General features: G+C 43.7%; 1 protein-coding gene across 3 annotated transcripts in view; it reads right to left on the bottom strand.

The window, feature by feature from the left end:
- shroom3 (shroom family member 3) overlaps window positions 1–18,867 on the bottom strand; it is a 58,445-nt gene that overhangs the window by 5,602 nt on the left and 33,976 nt on the right. For all 3 annotated transcript variants that reach the window (XM_020640031.3, XM_065966001.1, XM_065966002.1), the window contains 18 exons: window positions 16,715–16,927; window positions 15,082–15,407; window positions 14,744–14,993; window positions 14,474–14,529; window positions 13,788–14,238; window positions 13,306–13,605; window positions 11,876–12,305; window positions 11,640–11,758; window positions 11,326–11,475; window positions 10,620–11,095; window positions 10,239–10,433; window positions 9,937–10,135; window positions 8,868–9,171; window positions 7,807–7,883; window positions 5,566–5,657; window positions 3,783–4,476; window positions 3,442–3,682; window positions 2,658–2,803 (listed from right to left, as the gene is read on the bottom strand). In XM_020640031.3, coding sequence (XP_020495687.1) covers window positions 2,658–2,803; window positions 3,442–3,682; window positions 3,783–4,476; window positions 5,566–5,657; window positions 7,807–7,883; window positions 8,868–9,171; window positions 9,937–10,135; window positions 10,239–10,433; window positions 10,620–11,095; window positions 11,326–11,475; window positions 11,640–11,758; window positions 11,876–12,305; window positions 13,306–13,605; window positions 13,788–14,238; window positions 14,474–14,529; window positions 14,744–14,993; window positions 15,082–15,407; window positions 16,715–16,927 — 4,719 coding nt within the window. The remainder of the gene's footprint in view (window positions 1–2,657; window positions 2,804–3,441; window positions 3,683–3,782; window positions 4,477–5,565; window positions 5,658–7,806; window positions 7,884–8,867; window positions 9,172–9,936; window positions 10,136–10,238; window positions 10,434–10,619; window positions 11,096–11,325; window positions 11,476–11,639; window positions 11,759–11,875; window positions 12,306–13,305; window positions 13,606–13,787; window positions 14,239–14,473; window positions 14,530–14,743; window positions 14,994–15,081; window positions 15,408–16,714; window positions 16,928–18,867) is intronic.

The following is an 18,867-nucleotide window of genomic DNA, read 5'->3' on the forward strand; positions in this document are numbered from 1 at the left end:
ACTTTGTTCATATTTTGGTAATTAAATTAAAAAAAAGAAGGACAAAAGAAAGAGATAGTGAGCAACAAAAAGTGAAGTAATGAAGATTAAAAGAGCAAGATAACTAACAAGTCTAAGAAATTCATTAAAATAAATCTGAACAAAACAAAGACATAAAAAAGTTTAAAAAAGGACGACTGTTTGGGTGCTTTCAATAATAACTATTTAATGCTATTTACTGTTTCACATTAAGTGTTTGACTAGTATTATACACAATAAGTTAAAAACTCATTTATAGTTTCCCTAAAGTACAACCTTTGATAAGAATTTAAATTTGTAATTTTCTATCAATCGATGAATAACAACATGTGACCAATAATCAAAAAACATTGATTTTGGATGAGGCTCTTTCTAAGGTATTATAATTTTGCAGAAATACTGTAGTATCAACTGTGACCACAAGGTGTCAGTGTTTGTCTAGTTTTATATTCAGCAGGAGGTCTCTTTTTTTGTGGGGGGGGGGATACTTGTGTACAGAAATGAGTAGGAAGCAGCTTCATTACTTGAGCAACGATCAAACAGGTTGCAGCTTCGTCATCACCCACTCCCACTCGCTCACAATGAATCTTTCCTGAATATTATCTGCTGCATTCTCACAAAACCTCACCCCATCTTGCAGAAATTTTACTGGGGCTTGGCAGGAAAACGTTGGGGTAAAAGATTCTGGTGTTTGCATTCACAGCAGTTTTTTTTGCACGAGTGAAAAGCTCAACAGACATGGCACAAGTAAAACGATTAGCTAGAGGTCAAAGCATCATCACGACTCCCTTCAACTCGTGATAAATGATGCTGCTGACTTGAAGTGCTTGCTTTCTTTTCTGCCATGAAACATTCCTTTCCTGAACATCACGTTCGCCATCAGACCCAAACACACCCTGAAGATGTCGCTGACTTTAAAGGCCACACATGCAGAGACAGCAGAGGTTTGTTCTCAGTGTCAGCAGCTGATAGGAGGAGGAAGCTGTCAGCAAACACAACAAGAGTGACAAACGCTGGCTTACAGGAAGTCCTCTTCCCCCTCCTAATGCTCCTGTTATCTTTCTGCTACATTAACTCAAACTCTGCAGTTTTACTCAAACATTAAACATGAAGGTCTTTATCGTCGTCTTACATAAAGCACTTTAGAGGACATTGACTTCTTCCAGCATGAAACAACAACTTCAGTCTGTGGTGTTCTGTGTATTCCAGTGTTGACATATCTCTACATTTTCAGTTTGAACCCCACTTTGCTGTACCTCCTGCACTGCAATATTGTTTTGACTACCTTGGTGAGTAGGTCAGTAAGAAGAAGTCACTAGAGATCCGCATTGAGTTTGAAAAAATGAACTACTCGTTTATATCTCAAGCAAACAAGGACGGTTAAATCAGGAGTGAAAACATTATATCTGTGCTTCCCTCTTCAGTTCACTCGCTTCCCAGTTGACTTTTGTTTTGTTCATGTGACACCATCCACAGAGTGCATCGTACATATATGATTCGAAATTGGGAAGCCCATACGTTCTTCCGAGGTCATTGGATCACTCTCACACCCCAGGAAAATCTGACAAGATAATCTTGAGAAGCATAAAAAATCAGGACATTGCTTAAGCGGGGTACACACTACAAGATAATAAGGCTGATTTTGGGCCCGATTCCCCACTTCCGACGAAAGTCAGCAAAGGCCCGACTATCTGATGTTCCAAAGATTATCTTGCCAGTTTCTCCTGTGTTGTGAGGTGTGTTAAGAGTGATTTTAACCTCCCCGATCGGGGAAACGTGTTCAATATTTCCGATCGGAAATCCTGTGGTGTGGGGAGAACACCGAGGACGGCCGATCATGGACTCTGTGAATTGTCACGTGGAACGGAACAATAGCCAATAGGGAAGCAAGCTGACTGAAGCAGGAAGCACAACAAACATTACCATGGCGACAACAGCAATCGCGAAGCATAAAGTTAAATGGTTGTCATGAATTCAAGACCAACTTGTTGATTTGTAGCAACAACATCAGTTATCTTCAACGTGTCCTGTAAGACAAACCACAATCCAACTGACAAGGAAAGGAGTTTGACCAAAATGTTTACCGTAATGGATGTACCAGCTAACAGCTAGCCACATTTAGCTTGCCCGTCATGTTTGTTTACTCCTAAATCGCGTCTGACTGCGCAAGATTACACCTTGTGATAGTCGAGACTCTGTGGTGTGTCGAGTTGATCGTCTCGTGTAGTGTGTACCAGATTTTATGTTTGTTGGAAGAGGGGAATCGGGCGTAAAATGGGACTGATTATATTGTAGTGTGTACCCCGCTTTGGTTTCTCTAAATTTAAGGGCAAAGTCCAAGTGGGGACCAAATGGGTTTAACTGGGTTTATATATGTGGGACCCAGCTGGGTTATTGAACCTTTTTTTTCTTAATTTCCATGGAGTCCTCACATGGGCTGACTCAAATGAAGGGCCCTTGTTTGGATCCAATCAGGGCTAAAAATGTATAAATGTATCCAACTCCGGATGGATTACGTCACCGAAGATTTCTGTCTAAATGGTTTGCCCATTCCCAGCCAATGTACATTTCTGTAGATCAGCCACACATAGCCAATACCCAGTTGATAGTGGCCCACTTACACATGGTGTCAGAGTTACCTGTCATCCAGTCGGCTACTGCCTCTGCGTTGCCATGGAGATTTGCCAACCACTCGGCTGTTTGGAAAGATGTCCTCCATGAGCTCTACAGTGGATTTACCTCCCCATGTGTCCAGGAGGGGCGCCAGAGAGTTATCCTGCAACACCTGGATAAAAGGAAAAATTAAAATCCAACTATGTAGGACAAGAAAAGTATATTTGGAAATAATTACAATGACAGACGTAAAGTCAGGACTAAGCATAAAGACTATGGGGGTCCAAGGGAGGGTATAACTAAATGAATAAAAGTATTGCAAGGTACAAGATAATTTAAGTTACAGAATAGTAAGATAAGAACAGGCAGAGTGAAATGAGGTACAGGGAAAAAAATATTTGTTAGTGTTTTGATTGAGAGCCCCCTGGTGGCAGAGTTTGCACACTGTGCATTTAAGTTGTAATGTTTGATCTAGATTGTTAAACAGATTGATAGCTGTACCTGCATGCAGATATCTGTTTATAAAGATACATAAATGGAGGTCTGATTACTGCAGATGGAAGCTGGGTTCAGCCTTCATTTGCCGTTTTTCCTGCATACACCAAAACCTGCTGATATGTGATAGGTCGATACTACTCGGACTAAAAACATAAACCAGAACAGTTTCCATACTATCATCCAGACCCTTGCCTACAACTTCTACACTTAATGTAAAAACTCTTAATAAAGACTGAGTTTGAAGTAGACATGATGACAAGGCTGAGAGTCTGTGTACACATAGATGTTATTGCTGAGGCACGAGGTACGCACCAGCCGACGGGCCAGCTCCTCCACTCGCAGCTCCTCTGATGTCTTTTCCCTCTTGGGTAGGGGCTGATAGTCGAGACCGAAGCTGTCCTCGGTTGGAGTGTACGTGTTGATGGAGTTGATGGTGGTGGGCTTTGGAGTAGGAAAGTGGCTGAGCACAGGTGGAGGAAAGACAGAGGAGGAAGGGGACGATGGAGGGGAGTGGAGGTTTGAGTTTCTGTTGTTTAAAACCTCCAGGGTAGGTCTGGATACAGGGGAGTGGACAGAAAAAGAGTTAGCAGATAAATACAAACATTTCCTCAATGAAACTATTCAATTTATGTTTTGAATTTTGTTTGACAGACCTTTCCAGAGTCTGGTGTCCAGCTTCTTGCTCCATCTCAACAGGAGGAGGTGGAGGAGGGAAGTCCTCCAGAATGTTCGTCTCTCTGACCGGCAGATGAGGTAACGGATGAGCCGGATTTTGGAGGAAAACTTCATCATACTCCTCCTGAGACAGGCCTGTCTTAAGTGGGGGGTGATAGTCGGTGGGGCTGATAAGGTTTGACTCAGAGATCCGGAGTGAGGATAGACGCTGTGGGTAGAAAGGGGGAGGAGACGGCGTGCTCTCCCTCATGTCTGGTGGGAGCGGCAGAGATGAAACTTGTTCATTTTCCGCAGATTGCCCCCCTATGGCCTCCAAACTGAACGCTCTTTCTCTGTAAACGTCCTTTTCAGCGTCTTCTAAAGTGCTGGCGTCACCCAAACTGTGTCTCGTCTGTCTGTCCGTCACCCGGGTTTCACTGTAGGCGGCAGTGTTTACAGCGTCACCTGTGCTTGTTTGTGGGAGGCCGGGGAAGGTGATGGCGTCTAGATTGGCCTGGCTCAGCCTCTCGTTAGCACACCACTCAGTGCTGCCTTCATCCTCAAGGCCAGGTGGAGAGAAGGGACAGGGCAAGCCGACAGACGCCGCCAGGGTCGAGGTACTGTTGGCCCGTTGTCGCTCGCTGTTTCTCTGTCGCTCTCGCCGAGTGACGGGAGTGTGGGAGGAGCCAATGTCTAGGGTTAGAGCAGAAGGAAGGGTAGAAGTGTGAATCTAAAGGGGATTATTTAGAGTTGTGTTTGTGATAATTGTTGGATTTTTGTGGATTGCTAAACCAGTCAAAAAGTGTTGTGAATAATGTCAAGCCAGCTCATCTCCGACGTTCAAAAACAGGTGCTTTGCCCTCTAATGTGTCTCCCTTGAAGAGAACAATGGCTCATATGGGGCTCATCAGTGTAATGTGAAAGTAAAAATCCCATTCATTTTCTCCAGAGCGAATTTGATTACTAGCCATACTGTCATTACCACCCGAGGTAGACTTACTATGAGCTGCCTGAGTGTGAAACGATGGTTTATGCTCCTGCAGAAGACAAACCTGTGTAAGATATCAACCTTGTTTAAGATAAACTGGGAAAAGAACTATGATACCCACAATCCTAGAGTGTCACAGAGATGTGTCTGATTGGTGGAGTCTGCTGTTAACATGGAACCTTTTTTGCCGCCACCTGTGAACATCGCCTGTCAGCTGATACGCCTGATGTTGCTTGAAGTTCAACACACTGTATATATAAACTACAATATCTTACAACATAGTTATTAACTATATAAACACTACGATTAAGAAAATAAATGTTAAAAGAAGGGCCGTGTACATTTTGAAAGAAGTTACTTGGGTCTCTTTGGAATCGCAATGGATTGTGGGATGTGTAGTTTCTTCACTCCCAGAAAAAGTTATGTACACAGTCTTGTACCTTTGCCCTTTTTTTCCTTCTTCTAATGTTTTTCTTTTTGCGCTGAATCAATTCTATAGTTACCAGTGACAACAAAAAAAATTGGCGGTCACTGTTGTCGCCACATTGGAGTTTTTAAAACGGGTGTCAGTCTGTAAACATGTTCAGTTCTGCTGTATATATACACATTTTGATATGTGACATAATGCAGATTCCTTGGCTTTTGCAGTGGACAGTTTTTTGGACTTCCTCATTGGCGTTATTTTCAACGCTGCTTGGCATAAACGCAATAGTCCTCATTTCTATGCACTATATTACAATTTTCCCTTTCCTTGTGGTTGTATGAGGTGAAGGGATTTTTTTTATTAGTCTCACCTTCTGAAGGCCCTGCAGGCTGGACGGTGATCAGACTGTTGTGTGACTGTTGAGAAGAGACAGGGCTCTCTGATGTGTTAATGTCTGCAGGTCTGAGAAGAAGAAAAAAAAACAGGTCAAGAAAGAATAAAAGGTAAATATTCAAACTTTTATAATGTCAAGTTAAAGCTTGACTGTGTCAGAGAGAATCTCCAAAGAAAAGCATTATGAGGATAACTGACAGGAAAGTCAAATAACTGTTGTCTTTGTGGATTATAAAGTCGATTATAATGATAGACTGTGACATGAGGAATCCAGGATAATCCTTTTCACTTATGTCTCAGTGATGGATTACAACACCTAGCAGAGGAATGGGGTACGAGTTGTTAAAAGTTATAAAATGGCAGACACAGGCGTCAAACTATTTCTCTAAATAGCTTCAAAAAAGATCGAGACCAGGCCTTGAAAATCTTAGCCTCAACATCTATAAGTGTTCTGGGCAAACTTCCAATACTGGCATTATGTCTTTTTAGTCTACAAATGATAAAATGTTTTAGTTTGATCACTGATTAAAATGTAAAGTGTGAGGGTCAGAACTCTGTAAACAACAGTGCATGGTGCGTTCATGTTCCTGGTTATTTTCAGACTCAAGTTAGCGCTATAAAAAAAACATTCTCAAAATTCCTGTGGTGAAAGAAAACATTATTAAGAGTTGAAGATTGATAAATCCTCACGTCCTGGAGTTTACTTCTCTGTCAGTGCGCCAGACAATTTTCCCTCCTCCCTCCTTTGACTCCTCTCCTCCTCCTCCTCCTCACATCGACCTCATGTGAACTCCTTTTCCGTGTTGCTCCACCTTTATTTCTGTCTTACCAGTCATCTGATCCCTTGGTTTCCTTTCCTTTCCTTTCTTTCCTACCTCCACCCCTTCACCTCAGAATCCCCTTTCACCTGTCCTCATCTGCCTCGCTCCTCTTCTCCTGCTGTCATTCCAAAGTACACTTCCTCCTTCCTCCTCAGGAGGACAGTTTCTCCGTAATGACCCGTTATTGTACCTCCTCTGCCATCTTCTTCTTCTTTTCCTCCTCCTTTCACTTCCTCATTGCTCTCCTCCTCTCATCTCTCCTTTATCCTCCTCCATACCCCCCTGTTTTCTCCTTTTACCGCTGTTATTTCTCTCCCTTCTCACATTATCGCTCATTTCTCTCTCAGTGGTTTAACCTCCTCCACATCTCTTCTTCCATATTTTCCTCTTCCCTCTTTCCTCCATCCTCCCTCCTCTTGTCTCTGTCCATACCCTTACATTTCTTTCCTTTCCCATCTTTTCTCCTTATCACCTCTGTCCTCATTCGACCTTCTCTCTTATCTTTGGATCTCACCTGTCCCTACTCCCTCACTCCATCTTTTCACTCCCTCTTTTCTCTCTGCCTGTCTTTCCTTCTTCTTCTACTTTCCTCCCTATCATTTTGCTTGTCTGCTTTTCTGTCTTCTGCAATACTCCCTCTTTCTCCTCAAAACCTTTCACTTCATCTTTGCAACTTTATCTTCCTCCTTCTTCCACCTTTTCTCACACCTTCTTTCCCACCCTCCTGCTTTTGTTATTATCTTTATTAGCCCCTCCCTTTATTTCTTCTTTTCCGGTTATTCCCACCTTCCTCCAACTCCTTTTCTCTGCAATGTCACACCCCTTCGTTCCCTCTCCTTCTACCTCTCCCTCAGTCCTCCTCACCTTCTCATCTGAAAGCTCTGCTTCTCATTTCTCCTCCATTTTCCTTCCCCTTCTTTCATCTAATCCTCCCAGAAGTCCATCTATTGTTCCTTCTATGTTACATCCCGTCTATCCCTCTCCTTCTCTCCCTCTGTCCCCCTCTCTTCGTCGTCTGCAGCAGGGCGTATTGACTCTTAAGGCGACAGCTGGTTTTAAAATAGCAAGGCTTGTTGACATCCTGTTATGGAAGGCAGCTAAAATATGAGCACAAATATGATCTGAATTCCCATGATCCATCAGTCCTCTGACAGTAAACAAACAGCAGTCTGACATTTTGGCTCAAACAGTTTCTCACAAACCAATCGCCCGACAAAAAACATCTGTGTGCAGAAAATAAGGATGCTCAACTTAACCGTCTGTCAGCCACTTTTTAAGTGTTGTTTTATAATTTGATATCTTTCCCTTGAAGTTTTCCACCTTTAATAGTTTATGCATTATTGAAGATAACATGGATAACATGCCAGGGAAGAGACAGTGGCAAAGATGGGACTCACCTGTCTGCAGCCAGAGAGCTGCGTATGTCTTCAGAGATGAAGACACCGAGCATCCTGATGTCACCTGGAGGAAGGTCCTGAAACATGCAGACAGAGTTAGGTTAGGTCACTTTATTTGTACCTGTTGGTAGTGAGTGAGTTGGCCTCCTTCTTTGAACACAATCAACAATCAAAGTTTGAACATTTTGAATTCGGCCGAAGGTTTAAATTATACAACATCGAGACGACAAAACCCGACACCCTGCAGTGAAATCTATTGTTTGAAGCAGGTGGACAGTTTGTCCGTTTGTCTGTCTGAACTCTAACGATGTTTACGTGACTCAGGCGGCTCTGATCACTGAAGGAGATTTGACTGCATTCTTTACAGAACTCTATCAATGTGTGTATGATGTATGTATACGTGTGTGTGTGTGTTATCTTTGCTATCATCCATAACGGACAGCGCCCAGCCACCGTCCCCCGGCTCTCTGGCACCTCACAGGAAGCTGAGGATTCTGGGCCTTTCCTGTGTGACTCAGGGCTCAAATGTCCCTTCATTAAAACGCTGCAGACTCAATGGTGACGCAGAGAGGAGCACCAATGTTGTTTAATGGAGAAATGTCTTTTACAGAGACATTGCAATAGTGAATAGAAGTCGCACGTTCAGCTGCTTTGGAGACGCCTCAGATCCAGCTTCTAATTCCCAAGAAATGAAAACCAAATAAATGGTGTTTTTTTCTGGCCTCCATCTCAATTTCACACTCAGTAAAATTCTTCTTTTTTGTTCCTTTTGCAGCACGATTTGCCATCGTTATTTGACCTATAGGTCACAGCATGTGGAGTATTCATAGTCATTTGCATATTTCTTAACGGGTGGAGACAAAGCAGGCCAAATGAAAATTCTGTGCGTAAGTACTTTCCCAATTTTGTACACCAGCTTTAGTATGAAAGCTGCGCAGGCCCCAGGTGTCAGACACCTGTTGATAATCACAAATAAAGAACTAATAATAAATTCCAATTCAGACAAGATTCAGAAATTCTGAGCTTCAACACGTAAACTCCTGGTGTCAGTGCAGTGTTACCTGGTTCAGACTCTCCACCATGGGGGATGAGCGGGATCTGTGGTGCTGAGGAGACATCAGTTTCTCCTCAGTTCTCTCTAGGAGATCCTCTGCAGAAGCAGACTTTGCTGATCCCCGAGCTGACCCGGCTCTCTGCAGAGCGCCGTTCAACTGACTGGACAGTCCCAGGCTGAGGTGGGGTCCTGCAGTCTGCTGCTGGTGGACCTGGCTGAGGTCTCTGAGGGAGGACTGATTCTGTCTGCTGAGCCCTGCTTCTGGGGTCAGATCCTGGAGGCTCTGGGCCTGCAGCTGATGAGGGGAGCCACTGAGAGCAGAGACATGGAAGGAGAGTTATGGAGGTTTAGTAAAAATGTGATAATTCAACTTCACACAAAGTTATTGATATAACTTTTTCGGTGGATGTCAAAGTAGCCATCAAAAGCTGCAAAGACATTGCATATAAAACTACAAATCTTGAGTTAGTGATAAGGTAAAACTTTAAACTGCTGGAGTCCAAAATCATGAAAATTCATGCATGAATGTCTTGTCAACAGCTTTTTTTGAAATATTACAGTCAGTTCTAAGTGGTGAAAAGACCAACAAGGCTACCCTTGAATGAACACTGCCAGCAACCCTAAAATATCAATCCATAGCTGTGTTCAGATCAAAAGCGACGCACATTTTTTTGCATAGCGCTGTTGCAAACAAACTCAATAAAAAGGAAGGCCAAATGGGCACTGTGTTGGGCAAAAGACATGAATTCTTGTCATCAATCCTAACAGCACTGAGATTCTCTCGGCCTCCTGAAGTTGCATCAGAAATGTTTGATAAAACCTCTGTCCAAAAAAAACAAAATTCTTTAGAAGTGTTTGGCTTGTTGGACTTGTTGTTGACCTGAAAAAGGTTCAGCTTCACTTTGTAAACTATATTTGAACCATAATGTAGAGAGCCAGATAACACCTGGCTAGATGGCTAGATGCTTCTTGGATAGTTTCAGAAATTGAATGCAGTAATTTGCTTTTCAATGAGAAATAATTGTACTGAGTTTAACAAAAGTATTTGTCAGGTCATATATTTGACCTTGGATTACCCTGGTTGTGGGTGTGCTGGAGGCCTCGGGGAGGTCACCGTGCCTGGGTAGAAAAAGTTGGACTGGAAACTCCGCAGGTCTGCTCCTGGAGGGAGGCTGGAGCAGAGACTCCTCCCCTCAGAGGAGAAGATGGATTCCTGGAGGGAGAGCATGCTGGAGGCGGAGGAGAGGCTGAGGGTGTCTGAGTAACAGGAGGAGGCTGAAAAAAAAGGAAAGAGAAGGTAAGAGAGTCTATCAGTCTAATGTATACTTTCCAACCATCAATCCTTCATCTTTGAATCTTTCTTTCTTCCTCCACCCACCTGCGTGGTTAGAGTTTTCAGGCTGTAGAAAAGCACTCTGAGGCCTCAGTCCGCTCCTCTGTCCACCTTCCTCTCTTTTTACACCTCTCTTTCTCTGTACGTACTCAGCCAGAGCGTCATGTTGAAGTTGACGTAAGTCGGTTCTTACTGAAGCATTTTGCTCAAACATCTTCCGCCGATCTGCCACGCTGGTCTCTGGAGATCAGAGTCAAGCCAGGGTAAGTCAAAAACAGTGTTGATGTTGCTCATGTGCAGAAACAGATACCCAACACAAACATTGCTATCAAGCAAATTTCAGTGCAAGATTTTTTTTTTTTTTAAAGGAACCTTAGCTCTGCTTGGGACACAGCTTAATCCATGTTTAAAAATATTTCTATTTACCTCCTCCACGTCTGAAGAGCGCAACAGTCTCCGTGTCTGAAACCCCGACCTCGTTCATGTTCTCTGGCTCTGAGTACGATCGCTTCTTCTGGTCTGCTGCTAGGCGCCTCCGGCCACAGATCCGCTGCACAGCAGGGGGTCCAACAGGTGGGACACTTGGGAGGGCTGGGGGGCTTGCACCACGGACCTCAGGACTGACCACATGTCTCTTCTTGGGGGTGTGAGGGGATGTGACAGGTGGTGGTGACTGGGATGGGATGATCACGCTCTGTGGTTTTGGCATGGTTTTGGGGCCTTTTTTCTCAGGAGAGAGGTACTTGGCAGGGACATGCGAAGGTTGATGACTAGTGGAGGTGGAACCAGGAGGGGAAACTGCAGGAGGTTGAGGGCTGCTAGAGGAGCTTAGGTCTCTCCGTCTGAAAGAGGTGGACCCCAGGACCTTAAACTGGGCATCTTTTAAGGAGTCCCTGTAAGATCTGATAAGAGACAGATTTTCAAAAATCAGAGCGGCTGAAAGAGAGAGACAAACCTTGCACAACCTTGACCTGGGCAAGGAATCTGACCTACTAAAAGATCCTGGGCTGGCAAAAAAAAGGTCTATTGGAAGGACTCTGAACTAGTGAAGGCCTCTGACCAACTGCAGGTCCTCTTGTCATTCTGACCTCTTTAAAGACTGAAGAGCTCCTCATTGTTTAAGGACTCTTACCTGTTGGGTGAAGTGTCCTGCATTGACCCCGGCATCTTATTAACTTCTTGTTTCCAGGGGAAGTCTCTGCTGCTGTCTTCCTCTCTGGTTTCATTAAGGTGAAAGGTGCTGCGGCTCCTCTGGAGGGCTGAGTTGGGATCTGCTGGAGACCTGAAAACCACATAGAATTGTAACTTTTAAGACAGAGTTAACGTGACTCATTTTCTATAAGAGGTATTCTCAGAGGAATTCCGACACAGTGAAGACAGATCTGTGGTACTGTTAAGGTAAACTTTAGCATTCCTAGATTTATCAATAACCCTAAACCTTTCTACCTGTGTTTCAGCTCGTTGCTGACTCCTCTGTAGCTCATTGTTCTGTGAGCTTTGCTAGCACTGGTGCTTCTCTCGAGCATGTTTCTGAGATCATCTGCTCCACAGGCGGTGCTGCGACCCTTAACAGACAAGGAATTAAAAAAAGAAAAGGCATTAAGGCACTATCACAGCCAAATGTTCACCGTCATCACTTGCTTTGGAAACTGTCTTGGTTGAATCTGTGATAAAGTAGTTACCCTCAGTGGACTGGATCTGTATGCGGTGGCGGTGCTTTGACTGCGCTGCTTTCCGGCACGTTCCCGACACTCAAAGCGACTGACTTTCTCCAGCACAGAAAGACTGCGAGCAGGTCCTTGGTTTTCATCAGCAAAGTTACTGTTGCCATGGCTACTGGCAGAGAAAACACTGTCGGGGCTGGGGGATCGTTGGACTTCAGCAAGGGCATTCTCCAGACGGGTCAGCAGATGTTCTCTGTCTCTCTCCTGCTCCCAGTGATGGTACTGCAGAGCTGCTGAGTCACTGAGGTGACGGGGAGCAGGCTGGGAAGCAGGGCTCGAAGGAGCCTGGGGCTGAGGTTGAACAGGAAAGTGAGTAGGTGGCACCTGTCCCTGGGCAAGTTTGGGTGATGCCAATGGCTCTGAATGAGTGCTGGTCTGGTCCATTGATCTAAAGTAAGTGATGGAAGGGGAAAAAAGAAGACATCATCAGTAAAAACCACTGGCTTCCAAACAGCGGAACCACCCAACCACTCAATGTCTCAAAGCTGCTTTTATATACTGAAAGGTGTTAACAGGCCAGTAACAAAGGAATAGCTGTTGTTGCGGATGTTTCTGTTGCTGTGCAATGTACCCACATCCTCTCCAGTTGTTTCAAACTTTATGGACCATCAGTTACTGGCAAAAGTCTTTCTTAGTGCTTTCCCCAACCTGCAACCATGTAGGGCCAAAATGGAAAAGACAACTGGGTCCCAAACAATTTTCATCTTTCATCCAACTTGAGACTCATCCAGTAACCATGTTTGCTGTCTGAATGTTATGCCCATTTCTGGCCCACAAATCCACTTAAGAGTCCACTCTAGGCCTGGTAAAAAAGCCTCCCATGGTAAAGCCCATGTAGGCCCTGGGTTGAAGTTATAGGTGGGCATTGGGTTTGGCTTGTTGGGGCCCTGGAGCCATGGGCCCTCTGCTAAAGCTGTAGATGGTAAATTCCAAGGGGGACAGTGTCTTCCTTTTCTGCTAAGCCGGCCTTATCTTTAATAATAGACCAGTCTTAATATCTTAACTGGCCAACAAAAAAGGAGTTTCTGTTGTTGAGTTGCATCTGTTGCTATGCATTGTAACATTTTGTTAAAGATGAAGCCACATCCTCTCCAGTTGTTTCAAACTTAATAGACTACAAGTCTTTCTCAGTTTTTTTTTAAACCCAGGACATAAACATGTAGGGTCAATAAATGGATGTTCAAATTGGTCCCAGACAATTTAGTCCACAGTTTCCATGCTTGACTGGACTCAACTGTGCATCCCTTTTTCTTTTTCAACTTTATGTAAGAGGTAACCATGTTTAGGTCTAGTTAATTCTGGAACAATATGAGTGCAGGCCAATGGGGGAATGGAGCAACCTAGCCTAGTGAGTGTGTGCCCAAAGAAGAAGACAAACCATACTGTACCTGTTCCTGTCTCCCCTGGACTGAACAGATGTCGAAGGTTCCCTCCAGTCTTGTGAGGATGAAGGTCTGAATTCTTGTTGGGTGGACTGGATGTTGGGGATATGGAAGTCCTGGTTGGGTTGCTGTAACATCTGGCTGGGGGCTGCCTGGCTTGTATGGATGTAGAACTCTTGGAAGCTCTGACTGGGAGGTTCCTGGTGGTTTTCGGGTCTTTTGGTCCCTGTTTGGCCATTCGACCCTCCTCCAGAAGTTTTCAGGTTGGATTTATTGTATTCAAAGTAAGACTCTTCCTTTTCAGGCCTGCGGAAGAGAGAGTTATAAACAAGGCACATATAAACAGGATTTTTTGGTATTATAGCACAAATTTAGAGTAATGACCCAAATCAGACATGCACTACCAGCCCCAATGATGTCCTGAATTTAAAGACTTTAGGCAGCAGGAACAAAGTTGAGTAATAAAATAGAAAATTAAATATCAGTACCTATTGTCTTCTTGTGCATGAGTTCTGAGCTGTGTCGAGGCAATTATTGAAGATGAGGAGTTTGAGTATGTCGATGATGATGTGCTATTTTGGTAACCATTTTCTGACATCCTTCCATCTCTCTGCTCTTCTATTGCTGCGTCCTGTCTCCTTCCAACACCCTCCGGCCCTTGGTGTTGTTGTCGGCTGCTCTCCATGGCCAGAGCGGGATAGACTCCAGAGGAGCCTGGCCCAGGGCCTGTGCTGGGCAGCTGTGCAAAGTGGGGCTCGGGCTGGGGGACAGCGTACATACCAGTGGGCAGAATTAGCCTGCCCAATTGGGGAGCAGATCCCGTAGGGGAAGGTGACTGGGGGAATCCTCCACCCTGCCGGGGTTTAGTGGTTGGGCTGCTCTCTGGACTCTTCTCTATCACTGTGTGGAGTTGACCCTCAGTGCTGTACAAGCCTTTTGCTGGAATGACATTAATGATGTCAGTGTTTGTAAGGATAATGATTGAAGAGCTTCATCTACCTGACGTCTTTTTTCTCTCTTCATATCAGATATTCTACAAAAATGTACAACAAGTACCTTTAATCTATCAACTTTTTGGGCTAAAAGGAAACTCTTTAACAACTTTGGTTGGCATATTTAGATTTTTTTCTAGTCTTAAAATCAGTAAAATCATGGACAAAGATTTTATGTTTACCTGCACCTAAGGCCACAGGACCACTGGAGTGATGCCAGGAACCTTTCTGCAGAGACCTGAGCAAAACAAATTGGGTAAGATTAGTTGAAGTACTACATATATCTTAACAACATTTGAAGCATACTAACATTTTTTTGTTTGTAATTTGAATCATTGCATCAGACCGCATTATTTAATAGCCGATTGCACCATGTTGAATCATATTGAAAGGTATTTTTAGTAGTATACCTAAGTGTCTGATATTGTGAACTGATTCTGACTTCTGACTACCTTAGTGACCTGGCATTATCCAGACTGGACCAGGAGCTTGGTCTCTCGTGATTTCTGATGGCTGCGTAGCTGTCGCTGCGCCTTGGTGGAGCTGGTGCCCCCTTCAGGCTCTCATAGGAGCTGCGGCTACCTGCTTGGCCCCATATTGGACCTACACTGTGTCTGTTTGAGGCCGGTACACTACCGCAGCTGCTTCCACTGCTGCTGCTGCCGCTGATGCTTCCACGGTAGCAGACCCCTGCTACTGAACCTGAAAACCAAAAATGTACATTAAAACCTTATTGTCATTACATCAAAATGACTTTATCCAAAAACCATTCTTGAAAGAGGAACTTTGCCTTGCACATCTCGGTTTAGTGCTGTCCTCGATCCTCCCCCGCCTCTGGAATCATTATTGCGTTGTAAGGCGGCAGAGGTGGAGCCTAACTCCTGCTCTTGAGATAATCCCTGCTGGGCATCGTAAACTGATCGGACGTAACGCATGTCCGCCTGTTGCAACTCTGCACTCCCTCCTCCTCTCTGAGAGACTGTCTCCAGCGAATAGGAACGCTCTGGGCTGTAGGAGGGGGTGGAGGCAAGGTAGTCTGGGATACTAGAGCTGGTGGAGAATGAGGAGTAGGCGGAGTCCCGTTTGTTGGTGAGGTGGTCGATGCTGTTGGAGGACCTGGAGAATGACGAGACACAATAGGAGATCATGATATTGTGATATTTAAAGCCATGAAGGACACATTAGCAAACCATCTGCCAGACGATACAAAGATCCCCAATGCAATCCACCATTTGAAAAACGTACATCTGCCTACCTTAATCAAAACTTTAAATAATGTCTCTTGAAGCTGTGTGCAATGGCTGAGGATTTATTGGATGGTTTATTGTTGATTGTGCTTATTGTTTTTATTTATCCGTACTAGAATGGAGGCAGATACATGTGTGCGCCACTCAAGGCAAAACTTTCCTCTTAAGGGACAATAAAGAGTATGGTGAAATATCATATGTCGAATCGTATGGTGAAAACCTGAGTCTGTTACTTTTAAAACAACACATTGTGACTGAGTGATCCCAGACTGTCGAATCTAAGAACCCTTGGGCTATTGACTGATGAGGATTAAGCATCTGGGAGCAACAGTCAATGTATCAGAGACTTTAGGTGTAGCCAGCCGATAAACTTTATTGACTGTCGGCTGGTTAATTTTTCATGGTTAGCTAACTATCTGAAGCTCCTGTAGAAAACTTTGGATTGTGTCAGTTATGGTTACCCAAACCCAACCAAACCTACTCTGTGGCAGCAGTTTTAGGCATTAAAAACAAGTACGTCGTATTCAGAAATATTCAATCTTTATGCTGGTATCAGTGCTTGCTTTTGAAGCTCATAAAGAGGCATTCATTTTACATTTCAGTCTGTTTCCTAACCAGCAAAAAGCTTCCTCACAGGAGCTTTAAAAACACATCCAATGCAGGCTCAAATAACAGCAGAGATTTCCTTTTGACCAGTCCTTCCATCTCTCCTACATTTTTCTACATGCAACCGAAGCCTTCTCAAATGTGATTGGTCAAAAATATTCACTAAAAACCCCAAATCGTGTCCCTTTCCTACAGATTCTAAAGTCATATGCAGAATTTGCTTATAGGGTTAAGGATGAGTAGGCTAAAACTCTCAGGAGTTGTCAAATCAGGCTCCTTGGCTCATTACATTCCCTCTCCTCTTGAGCTATTGGTGAAATAGGGCAACATTGTTCAGGCGTTGCGGTTGCTTGATCAAAGATGTGGGTCAGAAGGACACTGCAGCCAACAGCAGAAGGCCAACACACAGCTTTAATGCTCACTGCTGCTACACAACAAAATATTCTAAGGTTTGTATTTTTTAAGATGTTCAATAAAGAGGTGTGCAGTTTCCCAATGTGTTCACTCTTTGTGCTAAGCTAGGTTAGACACGTCCTGAACCTGCTCTCAGACAGTAGTGTTTGAATTTACCTGGCAGAAGACAGCTGGTGGCAGGAGGAGTAGGCAGGGTGGGGTCCGCTGTGGCTGTGATGGTGGTGGTGGTGCTGAGCTCCGGGGTGAAGCTGGGAGGACTGAGGGGGGTCCAGGCTCTCCATGCTGCCCCTGGAGCTGTACTGGTCCGGACTTTTCCTCAGGTAGCCACCACCAGAATCAAACCCGCCAGACAGGTCAGTGGTTGAAGCACTAAAAGACAGAGACGGAGAATTTAAACCATTATGCAAACTAAAAAATTGGTGTGTGGGCTTTAAGTGAACATTTGCATGTTCATGTTTTTTTAATTTAGCTGATATTCAATCAGGAAACAAAGTATTGGACAAATTAAATGAGTGATAATTCCGGTGACAGGTATGAATACCAATGAAAAAGAAGGGCTGGTTTTCTCTTACTGGAGTTTGTAGTCAACTTGAAAATGTATGAAAATCAAAGAATTCAGGCTGTAAAAGGTCCAACTGCAACACAATGCTTAGGGGTCTTCGTGAGCATACAGTGTCATGGGGTTTGTCTTAAAGGGGTTTGTCTTATTTGTGAGAATTGCTGGTTGTAAAGTGGGGGATATGCTGCAGTGACCTCACCCCAAATAACTGAGTGGAATGTAAATGTTTGTGTGTGCGTGAGTGTCTACGTCACAGTTTGACCCACCAAATCTTTCAACCGAACACAATGCAATTACTGCTCTGAAAATGAGGGCAGCCTCTGTCTGTGTCGGTCTCTATTTCTCTTTTCCTGAGTCTTAGTTGTGTGTCATCGTAGGTCATCTTTCTGTTTGACTTTGAGTTTCGACTAATAAAAAATGTTTCTTTAAAAAAACATTTTGCAGAGCTGTTGCACCAAACTTTTCATTAAAAAACCCAACTTTATATGTTTGTGTGTGTGTGTGTGTGTGTGTGTGTGTGTGTGTGTGTGTGTGTGTGTGTGTGTGTGTGTGTGTGTATGAGGGGGTAGTTGCCATGGGAGACCCCGAGGTGAGGGGGAAGGGCACCAGGAATGCCCCTTTCTGTGGGCATCGACGTCAATGCCCTGTCCAGTGTCCACCCAGCACGGCCACGTCACAGAGTTTCATTCATCCTTCTCTGCCGTTTCAAACAAACAGTGATGTAACTGCGATGACATAAACCTGCTGACCAACAGCTTCAGCTCACAGTAAAAACAACAAGCACAACACTGACTCAAGGCTGTTATCTATCCACAAGCTTGTGTAATTGAGAAGACTCACTGGCTGGGAACACACTATCTATTGATATGGCACAGCATGCACTGAGGTCAAATATGAAATACTCAAACCTTTACCACTACAGGACAATAAGGTCCAAAATGCTTTGTCATGTTAACCAAAAGATGTCAAACACACGTTTTTAAAAAACGATCAAAAGTAGAAGTTCCTTTAATGTCCACTTGAGGCTGGCTCGGAAAGTGAGTCATTCCCCATACAGCCTCATGTTAAAATGCCTGCATGTTTACAGGTTAAATTATAATGAGGCCACTAAGTGTGAATATCTATTTTCAATAAACAAATAACAAATGTCAAATGATTATATTTGATAATACAGATTAATTGCTAAATTTCAGAAGTTAATTGCAATAAATCACATTTTTGAATGTTTGAAAGTCCATTATTTTGCATTTAAAAATAAAAACAGTCGGGCTTCTATTTTTAACTTTACTGCCATAAGCTGAGAGAACTTTACTTGCTTTTATTTTGAAATAAAGTAAGGACCTTCTGGTAGATTGAAGGTTAGGACAACTTATAAGCATAGAAACAGGAAGTGATTAGTGATCCCAAAGTGACGTCAAACAGCTCAAAGGAATGGTAACAAAAGGTCAATGTGTGATGTCATAAGGTGGATATGACTGTGGACTCGTCAGCTGAGCTGCCTGAGAGTTTGTTTAAGTGAAACGAGACATTCAAAGATGCAGCAGTGTCCTTCTTTTACATCCCTGAGACTACAGGGAGACACTGAGGACGACTATCTACGGTGAGCCTGAAGGGACAAAAAGCACGAGATTAATCCCAATTTAAAAAATGAATGCATTCATTTAAGACCTTAATTAATCACGAGTAACTAGTACGTAAATGCTGACAGCCATGTAAATGACATTATTTGACTGCGTAATTATCATAAAAT

This window comes from Labrus bergylta, chromosome 17 (assembly GCF_963930695.1).
Source record: "Labrus bergylta chromosome 17, fLabBer1.1, whole genome shotgun sequence".
Taxonomy (NCBI): domain Eukaryota; kingdom Metazoa; phylum Chordata; class Actinopteri; order Labriformes; family Labridae; genus Labrus; species Labrus bergylta.